Genomic DNA, 14,697 nt, shown 5'->3' on the forward strand with positions numbered 1-14,697 from the left:
GATATCAGAGATACCAACCACAAGATAAATGCCTCATTCAATTGTAATAAACTCACAGCTATTATATAGAAAAGACTTTCAAATGCTCCCTTGATCTATAAATGAAAAATATGGACGTATTTTTAAAATTCTTAATACTGATTCAGTCTTGCTCCCTGGGAGTACTTTAACATTTAGCTTCAATTGTCTACAATAGTAGTATTTTAGTTAACTTTTGCCTTTTGAGAATACTCTATTAAAAGTAATTGTATTGATATCAATCATTTTCTTTATACATTATTTCTTTAATTTGAGCCCTTTCAATCAGAAATAATTGCATATATTTTATTACTTGTCACTTAGAGGAAATGTTAACCCAATTGACTTAATTTTTTAAAACTAAAATATTCCTACTATTTGCTTTGATCTTTTTCCTTTGATAAATTGCAGAGAATGCAAGATGGAGATTGAAGATAAAAAGCAAGAACTCCTTGAAATGGACCAGGCACTTAAGGAGAGAAATTGGGAACTAAAGCAAAGAGCAGCTCAAGTTGGTTTTCTTAATTATATTTGATGAAATTTTCTGTTACAGTACAATCACACAGGGTTTCAGAGGTCACCACTCTTTGGTAAAATAGACATTTTTAAGCATATATGTTTTTCTATGCACATTAATATTTTTAAAATTAGAAAATGTCATCTTTCTTTCTTCATCTTGCTTTTTTTATAGAAGTAGTTTTTTGAGAATGAGGATTAGCTTAGTATCCAAACCTTTTGATCTCTTACATTGCTGCATATCAGAGGAACATGTGATTAAAGGAGTTACTTGCTCAGCTAGTGTTTTTGTTGGAGAAACAAAAATATTCAAAGGGCATTATTTAACATCTTTTTTTAAGACTTTGTTTCTTAGAACAGTTACAGGTTCACAATGAAAATTGAGCAGAAGGCACAGAGATTTCCCATATATCCCTTGCTTCCATAAATTCACAGCCTTCCCCTTTATCAACATTCCCCACCTGAATGGTACATTTGTTATAGTTGATGAACATACATGTTATAATTACCCAAGCTCCATAATTTATATTAGAGTTCACTATTGGTGTTGTACATTCTGTGGGTTTATACAAATGTTTAATGACATGTATCCATCATTATGGTATCATCCAGCGTATTTTCACTGCCCTAAAAATCCTCTGTGCTCTAGTCATCTTTCCTACTCTTCCCCTGACCCTAGCAGCCACTGATCTTTTTATTGTCTCCATCATTTTGCCTTTTCCAGTCATATAGTTGAAATCATAGAGTACATAGTCTTTTCATATTGGCTTCTTTCACTTAGTAATATTTATATAAGGTTCCTCCACAGCTTTTCATTGCTTGATAGCTCATTGCTTTTAGCACTGAATAATATTCCATTGTCTAGATATGTACTATAGTTTACTTATCCATTCACTGAATGTCTTTCCTACTGAAAGACATCTTGGTTGCTTTCAAGTTTTGACAATTACAAATAAAGCTGCCATAAACATCTGTGTGCAGGTTTTTGTGTGGACATAAGTTTTCAACTCCTTTTGGTAATTACCAAGGGGTGTGATTGATGGACCATATGGTGAGTGTGTTTAGTTTTATAAGACACTTCCAAACTGTGCTCCGAAGTGGCTTGTACCATTTTGCATTGTTATCAGCAATGAACGTCAATTCCTGTTGCTAGCATTTTGTGTCAGTGTTTTGGATTTTGGCCATTCTAATAGGTGTATCGTGGTATCTCCTTATTAATTTACATTTCTCAGATGACATATGATGTAGAGGGTATGGTCTTTGTCCCATTTTTTAATTGAGTTCTCTTATTGTTGAATTTTAAGAGTTCTTTGTATATTTTGAATATTAGTCCTTGATAATTGTGGCTTTTGTTCACAATCTTTTGCATTGGTTTTCACAGAGCAGAACTTTTAAATTTTAGTGAAGTCCAGCTGATTAATTGCTTCTTTCATGAATTGTGCCATTGATTTCATATATTAAAAATCATCACCAAACCCAAGGTCATCTAGGTTTTCCCCTATGTTATCTTTTAGAATTTTTATAGTTTTGCAGATTACATTTAGGTCTGTGATCCATTTTGAATTAATTTTTGTGAATGGTGTGGTCTAGATTTATTTTTTTTTTCCATGTGGTTGTCCAGTTATTCCAGCACCATTTGTTGAAAAGACTATCTTTTCTCCATTGTATTGGCTTTGCTCCTTTGTCAAAGATCAGTTAACGTATTTATGTGAGTTAGTTTCTGGACTTTATTCTGTATGATTATCTATTCACTTGTTTTTTTGCTAGTACCACAGACTATTTATAGTGTCGTGAAGTCAGGTAATGTCAGTCTTCCAGCTTTGTTCTTCTTTGATATTATGTTGGATATTTGGGATCTGTTTACTCTCCATGTAAGCTTTAGAATCAGTTTGTCAGTATCTTCAAAATAACTTGGTAGAATTTTTATTGGAATTGCCCCGAATATATAGATTTAGTTGCGAAGAACTGACATCTTGAATCTTGACAATATTGAGTCTTCCTATCCATGAACGTGGACTGTCTATTTATTTAATTCTTTGATTTCTTTCATTGGAGTTTTGTAGTTTTCTCTTAATAGACCTTGTATATATTTTGCTAGATTTATACCTAAGTATTTAATTTTGGGGGGTGTTAATGTAAATCATATTATGTTTTTAGTTTCACATTCCTCTTGTTCATTGCTAGCAAATAGGAAAGTGATTGACTTTTGTGTATTCCTTATATCCTACAACCCGGCTATAATCACTTATTGGTTCTAGGAATTTTTTTGTCAAATCTTTCAGATTTTCTCCCTAGATGATTATGTCATCTATAAACAAACACAGTTTTCTTTCCTTGCTAATATATATAAATCTTTTATTTCTTTTTCTTATCTTACTGCATTAGCTAGGACTGCTAGAACAATAGTGAAAAGCATTAGTGAGGATGAATATCCTCGCCTTGTATCTGATCTTAGTGGGAAGGCTTTGAATTTCTCACCATTAAGTATGATTCTAGCTGTTGTTTTTCTGTAGATACTCTTTATTAAGCTAATGAAATTTTCCTTCATTTCTAGTTCACTGAGGGTTTTTACCATGTGTTGAATGTGTGTTAAAATGTCTTTGTCTGGTTTGGGTATTAGGGTAATACTGGCCTCATAGAATGAGTTCAGAATTATTTCCTCTGCTTCTGTCTTCTGAATTGGACTGTAGAAAATTGGTGTAATTTCTTTCTTAGATGTTCAGTAGAATTCACCAGTGAACCCACCAGGACCTGCTGTTTTCTGTATGGGAAAGTCATTAATTATTAATTTCTTTAATAGATATAGGCTTATTCAGATTATCTCTTCTTGTTTGAGTTTTGGCAGATTCTGTCTTCCAAGTAATTGGTCTGTTTCATCTAGTTTTATTAAATTTGTGGTCAGAGAGTTGTAATATTCCTTATTATCCTTTTAATGTCCATGAGAGTTACAGTAATGTGTTCTCTTTCATTTGTGATATTAGTAATTTGTGTCATCTTTCTTTTTTTCTTAGTTATCCTGGATGGAGGCATATTGATTTTATTGATCTTTTCACAACTCATCTTTTGGTTTTGTTGATTTTCTCTGTTGATTTCCTAATTTTAATTTTACTGATGTCTGCTTTAATTTTTATTATTTCTTTTCTTCTGCTTACTTTGGATTTAATTTGCTCTGCTTTTCCTAGTTTCCCAAATTGGGAACTTAAATGATTGATTTTAGATCTTTCTTCTTTTCTAATATATGCATTCAATGCTCTACATTTTCCTCCAAGCACTTCTTTTGCTGCATTCCACAATTTTTGTTATGTTGTATTTAGCAGCTTTTATCTCACATAAAATAAAGTCTAAATCATTTTATTTGTCATTTATGAACATAGTTGAATTTTTTAAGTTTGTATAATATATATGAAACTCAAGATTCAGTATTTATAAGCAATGAATATTTTTCTCATTTTTAAAAATAATTTGAGCTGAGTTTATGTTTCAGTTACACCCACTATAAAGAGTTAAAAAAATTTTTTTAATGTTTATTTAATTTTGAGAGAGAGAGAGTATGAACAGGGGAGGGATAAAGAGAGTGGGAGACACAGAATCTGAAGCAGGCTCCAGGCTTTGAGCCATCAGCAAAGAGCCTGATGTGTGGCACGATCTCACAAACCATGAGATCGTGAAGTGAGCCGAAGCTGGTTGCTTAATTAACTGAACCACCCACGTGCCCCCCACACTGTAAACAATTTTAAAACACATTCCAAGCACACAATTTTTCACATTAGAATAATTGAGTAATAGTTTAATGTTTTTTTTTTTCAAAATTAAAAGTTTATTCTGCAGAAGACCTTGTTAAGAGGGTGATAATGGGGCGCCTGGGTGGCGCAGTCGGTTAAGCGTCCGACTTCAGCCAGGTCACGATCTTGCGGTCCGTGAGTTCGAGCCCCGCGTCAGGCTCTGGGCTGATGGCTCAGAGCCTGGAGCCTGTTTCCGATTCTGTGTCTCCCTCTCTCTCTGCCCCTCCCCCGTTCATGCTCTGTCTCTCTCTGTCCCAAAAATAAATAAACGTTGAAAAAAAAAATTTTTTTTTTAAATTAAAAAAAAAAAAGAGGGTGATAAGGAATAGACAGGAAAAAATATTTGTAAATCACATATCTGACAAAGGCCTCGTACATAGGATATATACTCTCATCTCAAAGCTCAGTGGTAAAAAAGTAAACAATCCAATTTAAAAAAATAAGCCTGCGGTGCCTGGGTGGTGTCAGTTGAATGTCCGACTCTTGGTTTCAGCTCAGCTCATGATCTCAGGTTTCATGAGTCTGACCCTGCATCTGTCTCTGCGCTGACAGTGCAGAACCTGCTTGGGATTCTCTCTGCCCCTCCCTCTCTCAAAAAAGAAATAAATAAGCATAAAAAATTTAAAAACAATAAGCCAAAGACATGAAAAGACATTAATGTTCATTTTGTTGAAATCACAATGTGATATCGCCACACTCTTTGCCAAATGGCTAAAATAAAAAGTAGGGATAACACCAAGCTGGTGACGATGAAGAGAAACTGGATCACTTATTCATTGCTGGTTGTAATGTAAAATGGTACAGCCTCTCTGGATAGAGTCTAGATAGCAGGTTTTTTTTACAGTACTAAACATGTTCTTACCTTACAACCCAACAGTTACATTCTTAGGCATTTGTCTCAGAGAAATGAAAACATGTGTTCACAAAAAACCTATATACACAAATGTTCACAGTGCATTTATTAGTAACAGCCCAAAATAGAAAATAATTGAAATGCCCATCAGTAAGTGAATGGTTAAATAAATGATGGTACCACCATGGAATACCATAGAATGCTACTTAGCAATAAAAACAAATAAATTATTGATGCAGGCTACTTTTGTATTTAGGTTACACATTTGGATATGACTATTCGTGAGCACAGGGGAGAAATGGAGCAGAAAATAATTAAATTAGAAGGTACTCTTGAGAAATCAGAATTGGAACTTAAAGAATGCAACAAACAGGTAAATTAGTTAAAATTACATATTTTAAATTGTTTTAAAAAATAACTCCATAACTGTAAGCATCTGTTGTTCACATAATGTGGCTTTTAAGTAGAGTACATACAATAAAAATACTACATAATTTTAATTATCTTGTACATACTACTTTAATTCATTTTTCTCATTTTAACTTTTTCCCCAGCTTTATTGACATATGACAAAAATTGCATATATTTGAGGTATACAACATGTTTTCCTATACATATACTCTGTGTAATAATTAACATGTCCATCACCTCAGTTATTATAATTATTTATTTTTGTTGAGAATGCTCAGTATCTATTCTCTTGGCAACTTTCAAGTATACAAATACAGTATTACTAATTATAATCACTGTGCTGTACATTAGATTTACAGAACTTACTATCCTGCATGACTGAAATCTTGTACACTTTGACCAACATTTCCTCATTTTCCTCACTCCCTAGCCCGATGACCCTCTTAATGTTATTTCAAATACAGGTTTTCTTGTATCAGTATGTCCACGTATTTATCCTCATGTGTGCGTGTTTGAATATGTATAAAATATCTCTGGAAGGATTTGAAAGTAATTCTCTTCTTTGGTTACCTTTAAGGAAGGAACACAGTGGGAAGGGGATTTTATTTTCACTAACTAGAGTTTTTTACCTCTTAAACATACTACCTATAAAACTATTTGTAAGACCATATAACACTTGTTGCTTTAATGTACCCTAATTTTCCTTTCTTACACAAATGTGATTGAGACTTCCATCTCTTGTGTGTTTCAGGTATACAAAGAAGCTTCTTATTAAGCACAAGAATCCTGATGTTAATGTCTAAGTTATAATGGCATTAAGAAAAACACATTTTTATATTGGCTACTTTGGATTTATGTGTTTAAAGCTTGACTTACTTGGATTGCAATTATGATTTAAAAATTATTTTTCCTTAGTTACATTAACATTACTCTTTTTAAAATTCAGATAGAAAGTTTGAATGAAAAATTGCAAAATGCCAAAGAACAGCTTCGAGAAAAAGAGTTTATAACACTACAAAATGAACAGGAGATAAGTCAACTGAAAAAAGAAAATGAACGAACACAACAAAAGATGAAAGAAATGGAAAGTGTAAGCAAATTATCTCTTCCTAAGAAATATACTAATATTATCTGAAGAGCGATATAAATCTTTGTTTTAAACTGGTTGGTTTTAATATATAGAAGCTGTGCCATAAGTATTTTGGGGCTAATTATTTGTGTCAGATACTAGTTTCTTTGATCTTTTTAAAATATTTATTCTGATCCAATTATAGGCAAGGGCATCATCCTATTTATATTGCCTATAGGAATTGTCATAGTATCTGTCACATAATGAATTCACAGTATGTGTTCACTTGGTCAACAAATATTTATTGAGAACCTACTCTGTAGTAGAGCTGGAGATACAGATATCAAGATACACTCATTTATCCTTGAGGAACCCCATCCAGCGAATGAATGAACAGATAATAATTGTACATTATTGAGACTAAACACATTGAGTTAGTTGCCAGGTGAAGTTTGATGACTTCATATTATCAGTTTGCATGTGTGCTGAATGGTGAATTCCACCCACTTGCCTTTTTAAAAAGTGAATTTGCTTCTTTTAATTTATTTTTTAAATGTTTGTTTATTTTTGAAAGAAAGAGGATGCGCATGAATGGGAGAGGGGTGGAGAGTGAGGGGAACAGAGGATCCAAAGTGGACTCTGTGCTGACAGCAGCAAGTTTGGTGCAGGGCTCAAACTCACCAACCATGAAATCATGACCTGAGTCAAAGTCAGACACTCAGCTGACTAAGCCACCCAGGCATCCCAAAACTGAGTTTGCTTCTAAGAGCTCTCATGGGTGTTACTTTTTTTTGCCTTTAAATAGTATACTCAACTTTAAAACTTCATATATAGATCTTCATTGTGTTTATCTGTCTGCAGACAGATACTTTTACAGAAAAGACCTTAACCCATATGGATTAATGGTGGGTTTTGGTTATTCATGCCAATATATTCTCCATCTGTGAAATGGATATCACATATTAGTTTCTTTTTTTTCTTTATATTATTGTGTATTCTGCCATGTTATATTCATAATGATTAAGGATTATACAGCTTACATATTAGTCATGCAAAATGTACCATTTATCCCAGATTTATTAATAGTATTTTGTCATTTTCTTATCATTAAAAAGGAAGAGGCACCTGGGTGGCTAAGTCAGGTAAGCGTCCGACTCTTAGATTCGGCTCAGGTCATGATCTCATGGTTTCGTGGGTTTAAGCCCCCCATTGTCAGGCTGATGTGGAGTCTGCTTGGGATTCTCTCTCTCCCTCTCTATCTGCCTCTCCCCCACTCGTGCTATCTGTGTCTCTCTCAAAAATAAATAAATAAACAATTTTTTAAAAAAATAAAAAGGAAGAAAAACATTTTCTAAGTATCAATTTCATAGAAACTGATATTCATTGTGTGTTAAATTTTATAGAGATCAAGTTGGGATGGGGAAATCACTTATTAAAAGAGAAATCAGAGTAAGAAATAGGTTATCTATATCATTTCATTTTGAAAGCTACAAATATCTTGTGTATTTCAGGTTATGAAAGAGCAGGAACAGTATATTGCAACTCAGTACAAGGATGCCATAGATTTGGAGCAAGAATTGAGGTTAACTCGGGAGCAGATGCAGAATTCTCATACAGAATTGGTGGAGGCTCGTCGTCAACAAGTCCAAGCACAGAGAGAAGTAGAAAGGCTCTCAAGTGAATTGGAGGAAGTAAAGCAACTCTCTAAAGAAAAAGTAATCCCTATTCTAAATAATTTTACCTTACTAAAAATCTTAAAAAATTTTAACATTTACTTTTTTTAAGTTGTAGATTATAGTAACTGTGTTGCACACACTGAATGTACTTAATGCTACTGAATTTGACACTTAAAACTGGTTAAAGTGATAAATTTTATGTTATGTATATTTTACTAATATTTTAAGGAAAATGTTATATTTAGCATAGCTTTGTAATATAACTAGGAAGTCCTTCAGAACTGAGTTTTAGCCAAACTAGTTTTCAATAAATTGAGTTACAAAGTATTTTTAGATTTTCAAGTGAGTTTAAGCTATCATTTGAAAAAATAATAATAATAAAGCTAATCTTTTTTGAGTAAAATTTTTACATTTGTAGCCACTCTTATAAGTGAAACTGACAATCTAAATTTATAACTGTTATGAAACCTATAGTTCAGAATCCTTATGGAGAGAAAGTGCTTTTAATAACAAGAACTATAATATAAATTGTATTTGGTAGAAGGTTAATAACTTTGCTTAAAAATACTTGGAGGGCGCCTGGGTGGCTCATTCAGTTAAGTGTCCAACTTCAGCTCAGGTCATGATCTCACAGTAGGTGAGTTTGAGCCCTGCAACGGACTCTGTGCTGACAGCTCAGAGCCTGGAGCCTGCTTCGGATTCTTTGTCTTCCTCTCTCTCGCCCCTCTCCCACTCGCACTCTGTTTCTCTCTCAAAAATAAACAAAGATTAAAAAAAAATTTTTTTTTAATAGTTGGATTGTTATGCTTGGGTTAATTACTTAGACTTTGAGAAAAATGTGTTTATTGGTATTTCAGTAATGTTCCTGTTTTATGCTTTTTATTATGGTTACTAATACAGGAATTACATTAAAGTATCTTTACATTTAATTTTGGTAAACTTAATGTTTTTATTCACATTTCTGGTTGGACTAATAAAGAATATATAAGGAATTTTTTTATTAGAATATGTTGGGCATTTGGGAGTCTCCTAGGAAAAGGGGAGCTCTACTTTTATCTCATCTTTGTCTTTATTTGTAGTATCTATAGTACAATTGATTTGATGTGATAAGGTAAGCTCAGTTAATCAAAAAAGTGAATGAAAGTGGGGAATTATTTAAAATGACAGTTTCTTTTCAAGTTTTTATTATATTTTATTTTTCAAGTTTTTTTTTTTTTTTTTTAATTCCAGCTAGTTAACATACAGTGTAATATTAGTCTCAGGTGTAGAATTTAGTGATTCATCACTTACATACAACACCCAGTGCTCATCACAAGTGCCCTCCTTCATCCCCATCACCTTTTTCACCCATTCCCCTGCCTACCTTCCCTCTGGTAGCCATCAGTTTCTTCTCTATAGTTAAGAGTCTGTTTCTTGGTTTGCTTCTCTTTTTTCCCTCCCATATTTGTTTATTACTTAAATTCCACATTTGAGTGAAATCATATGGTATTTGTCTTTCTGTGACTTACTTAGCATGATGCTTTCTATCTCCATCCACATCACTGCAAGTGGCAAGATTTCATTCTTTCTGATGGCTGAGTAATATTCCACTGTGTGTGTGTGTGTGTGTGTGTGTGTGTGTGTGTGTGTACCACCACTTTTTTTAAAGTTTTTATTTACTTAATTTGAGAGAGACAGAGACAGAGCAGGGGAAGGGCAAAGAGAGAGGGAGAAAATCCCAAGCAGGCTCCACATGGCCGGTGCAAAGCCTGATGTGGGGCTCGAACCCACAAACTGTGAAATCATGACTTGAGCCAAAACCAAGAGTCAGATGCTTAAATGACTGAGCCACACAGGCACCCGATATGCCACTTCTTTTTTAATCAGTTCATCAGTTGATGGACATTTGGGCTCTTCCCATAATTTACCTATTGTTGATAATGCTGCTATAAACATCAGGGTGCATGTATCCATTTGAATTAATATTTTTAGGGGCTCCTGGGTGGCTCAGTCAGTTGAGTATCCGACTTTGGCTCAGGTCATGATCTCACTGTTGTTGGATTTGAGCCCTGCATCAGGCTCTGTGCTGACAGCTCGGAGCCTGGAACCTGCTTTGGATTCTGTGTCTCCCTCTCTCTGCCACTCTGCCTCTTGTGCTCGCTCACTCTCTCTCTCTCAAATATAAACATTAAAAAAATTTTTTTGAAATATTTTTTTATCCTTTGGATAAATACCTAGTAGTGCAATTGCTGGATCATAGGGTAGTTCTATTTTTAACTTTTTAAGGAACCTCCATACTGTTTTCCAGAGTGGCTGTACCAGTTTGCATTCCCATCAACAGTACAAAAGGGTTTCCCTTTACTCTGTATCCTCCCGAACATCTGTTGTTTCCTGTGTTGTCGGCTTTAGCCATTCTGACCGGTGTGAGGTGATATCTCATTGTAGTTTTGATTTGTTAAATTGACAGTTTAAAATACTTCAACTCAGAACTCTAAATATATATTCTTTTAAATATTGTAGATCTTTTAAGTTAGGACAAAATCCTGTTTTTTTTATGTGTGGGCAGGGTCTTTGCTTAGAATTCCACCTAGCCATTTTTCATTAACCATATTCCTATTTGATCATCTATTGTTTCCAATTTTGGTTTCTTTAAAGGAGAAGAAGAATTAAAAGACATTTGTAAATCAGAGTATAACATCTCTTATATTTTACGTGGAGTTTCCCATAATATTTTACAACTATTTTGACTGCTTCTAATTGGGTAAAATGTTTGTGACTCATTCATTGACCTGTCTCAAAGCATAGAACTTTCTTTTAAATAAAAACTTTCTTTTTGCTTGTGTATCTCCTCAGTGTTCATACATAATATATATTAAAATTGCATAATTAGAATCCTAAGCAAAACTAGCATAAATAGGTTTGGATAAATACACAACTGACTCTTGATAAGCAAACCGTGCATCTGGTGAACAAAATGCATAGGCACACCTTAGAGTAAACTGTTACCTGCCAAAGTTCAGCATGCTGTGGTTATTAATTTGCTTTACAGAATACATTGGTTAGTGAACTTCTATTACATTATGATAAACAATACACTAATACAGTCCCATTCATAGTCTCTTAAATGTCTAGATTTTAAAGTATACCATTTAATAAGTTAACTTTGTATATGAGTGTTTATATAGTATTATAAAAGAGTGAAGTACTTCCACAGGTACACACTATTGGTTTAGTTTTAATAACCGAATAAACAAGTGAAATAACTTTTCCTTAATATGTCATTTTTAAGGAAGCTCATGGAAACCATTTAGCTGAAGAATTAGGGGCTTCTCAAGTACGTGAAGCTCATTTAGAAGCAAGAATGCAAGCAGAAATCAAGAAATTGTCAGCAGAAGTAGAATCTCTCAAAGAAGCTTATCATCTGGAGGTAAAGAAGATGTAATTCGTTCTAGTACTGTCTGCTAAAGTGGGTTGACCTATCTGAACAAAAGTAGAAGTCTAACTTCTGAGTATTCATTATAGAATAATTCATTGTGGTCTTCATTTCTGGTAGCTTAATATAACTTCACATACACTGTGGAGTTAAGAGCTTAAATTCTTTAGGCAGGCAGCCTGGTTCCAAATCTTAGCTCATCACTTAGCACTTACGTGACCTTGAGCAATTAACCTCTCTGTCTGAAATGGGTATAATAATGTAATGTACCTCATAGAACTGTGTTGAGGATTAAATGAATATAGTTAAAGTTCTTAGACCAGAGCCTGTCTCATCATCATCTTCATCATAATCAGTTATAATATAGCACTTGCCAAAACTAACTGGAAAAAGCAAACTGGAGATATTTAGTAAACAACATAAGCAGTTTCATGTGATATGAATCTGTAATGCTTTGCAATGTCCAACATTTGTTGTGATAGTAAGTTGAAAGGCAAAATTAGAACCTCATACTTTTTATCTACTAGTATGTCCTGAACCTTTATACAAATGAGCACTGTTATCAATTAGAATAGCATTTCTTGTCTATTTAAAAACTACATTTGAGGATATACAAAATGTGTATTTTAGACCTAAATAACTTACGGAGTTCTAGTAAAGGATTTTTCTATATAACAAGGATTACAAATACGTTCATATTAAACTCCTTTCAGAGGAGTTTGGGACCATCTTTGTGAGGGATTGGTGGAGCTTGAAGTCGCCACGTCTTGCTTAAATGGGTTTAGATTCAGATCTCTTTAAAAACATGGTGTCTGCCAAACAAAACACATTTGCAAACTGAATCTAGTCCCAGGCTAAGGGATTCCAACCCTTGGTCTTCAGAGACAAATGGAATCCTGTTGGATTCAGCATAATTATTTAATAAATATTAGTTACTCAACTAAGTGACCTTCGGTAATAACTAGTCCAGCTCAACTGTTTACCAGCAACTACTCTTTACACTTTTATTATGTGGTCTCTGTTCTACTTTTATTTATTATCCAGTTTTTTACTTTAAGTTTTGTAAGCCCTCTGAAATTAATTATAAGCAGGGAATACAAAAAATGAATTGTAAAAATTGGTTCTACTATTGCTATTTAATATTTGCTACTAATGTTTTATACATATAAAAATAAGAATTTGTAATGTTTTTATTCTCTTTGACACTTGACAGAGATTTATTTTTAAAGCATGTATGTTGTTTGATTATAAAAATGAAGGAGTATGTCATTAAAGTACCAGTATAAAGGATCAATAATTTTTAACAGCATTTAAAAAATTACAGGTTTCAGAATTGTCACAAAAGTCATTTAATTGCAAAACCCCTGATATTTTTGATAAGAATTAGTTTTTTTTTAAGTTTTTATTTTGGAAAATTTTGAAAGAATGGTATAAATCCTCCTATATTTAATTATTCAACTTTAGCAATTATCAACTTGTGGCTAATGCGATTTCATCTATAAGTATATTGACCATTTCTTTTTAAAAGGGAACACTTTTGAGAATGAAAAGGGGTGCAACTACACGAGGACACCAGGCATAAAACTCAGTCAGTCCTAAGCAAACTGGGAAATATGATCACTGTATCTTTAACCTCACTCCCTTTCCTCCACATCTCATTCTCTTTTGAAGCAAATCCCAGACATCATTATTTCATCAATAAACATTTCAATAGGTGTCTCTAAGAGATAAGGTCTATTTTTAAGAAACCTAGCCACAATACTATTATCACACCTAAAAATTGACAGTCATCCGTTAATATTATCAAATACCCGCTCATTGTTCGGATTTTCCCAGTTGTCTCAAAAATGTCTATATAGTTAATTGGTTCAAATCAGGATCAAAAAACAGACCATGGTCTTTGGTTCACTGTTCTTAGGTAAATTTAAGACTATAGGTTTCTTCTCCCCCTTTTTTCCTCTCATGGGTTATTTGTTGAGAAACCAGATGTTTGTTCCTATAAACAGAATTTACTTTAGTATAAGTGGAAGTGGAAAGTATTAGAATGTTTTTGAAACCAACTCCACCCTACTTAATTCTTTTCTTTTTCAATTTTGGGGCTGTGTAGATGATTTCACATCAAGAGAACCATGCAAAGTGGAAGATTTCTGCTGACTCTCAAAAGACTTCTGTTCAGCAACTAAATGAACAGTTAGAGAAGGCAAAACTGGAATTAGAAGAAGCTCAGGATACCGTAAGCAATTTGCATCAACAAGTCCAAGACAGGAATGAAGTAATTGAAGCTACAAATGAAGCATTACTTATTAAAGTAAGTAAACATATAAAAGTACATAAAACACATCAATGAAAAAGTGAATTTATGACTTATTTTCCCCATCCTTGTAGTTTATAAAGGAAAATATGACCAAATGTTGACCAGTTTGAATAAAAAGCATTTTATTTAGAAGACATTGGATGTAGGGATTATGAATATGATGATTATCAGATTACTATAGGAGAAATAATTTATAAATGTTCAAACACAAACTTAAATTTTTAAAAATTTATTTCTATTTTTTTTGGTAAGAACATTTATGTTCTACTCTCCTAGCAAATTTCAGTCATATAATACAGTATTACCAACTGTAGTCACCATGTTATGCTTATATCTTCAAACCTTATTGTCTTTTAGCTAAAAGGTTTTACTGTTTTACTAACCTCTCTTTCCCTCACTGCCCAGCAAACCCTTTTCTACCTGCTGTTTTTATGAATTTGACTTTTTTTTTTAACTGTACATATAAAATGATTCCATGAACTATTTGTCTTTCTCTGTTTTATTTCACTTAACATAATGCTCTCAGGGTCTTTTCATGTTGTCACAAATAACAAGATGTCCTTTCTCATGGCTGAATAATATTCATTGTATGTATATAGATACCATATCTTCTTTATACATTTATCTATTGATAAACACTTTGGTT

The 14,697-nt window shown here is 33.2% G+C and overlaps 1 protein-coding gene across 9 annotated transcripts in view; it reads left to right on the forward strand.

Annotated features, from left to right (window-relative positions):
- The window catches only part of CCDC18 (coiled-coil domain containing 18), a 116,844-nt gene that overhangs the window by 76,319 nt on the left and 25,828 nt on the right, over positions 1-14,697 (forward strand). For all 9 annotated transcript variants that reach the window (XM_045478314.1, XM_045478319.1, XM_045478316.1 and 6 more), the window contains 6 exons: positions 430-529; positions 5,426-5,542; positions 6,527-6,670; positions 8,161-8,364; positions 11,594-11,731; positions 13,845-14,045. In XM_045478314.1, the coding sequence (XP_045334270.1) occupies positions 430-529; positions 5,426-5,542; positions 6,527-6,670; positions 8,161-8,364; positions 11,594-11,731; positions 13,845-14,045 (904 nt within the window). The remainder of the gene's footprint in view (positions 1-429; positions 530-5,425; positions 5,543-6,526; positions 6,671-8,160; positions 8,365-11,593; positions 11,732-13,844; positions 14,046-14,697) is intronic.

The sequence above is a fragment of the Leopardus geoffroyi genome, chromosome C1 (assembly GCF_018350155.1).
Source record: "Leopardus geoffroyi isolate Oge1 chromosome C1, O.geoffroyi_Oge1_pat1.0, whole genome shotgun sequence".
NCBI lineage: Eukaryota > Metazoa > Chordata > Mammalia > Carnivora > Felidae > Leopardus > Leopardus geoffroyi.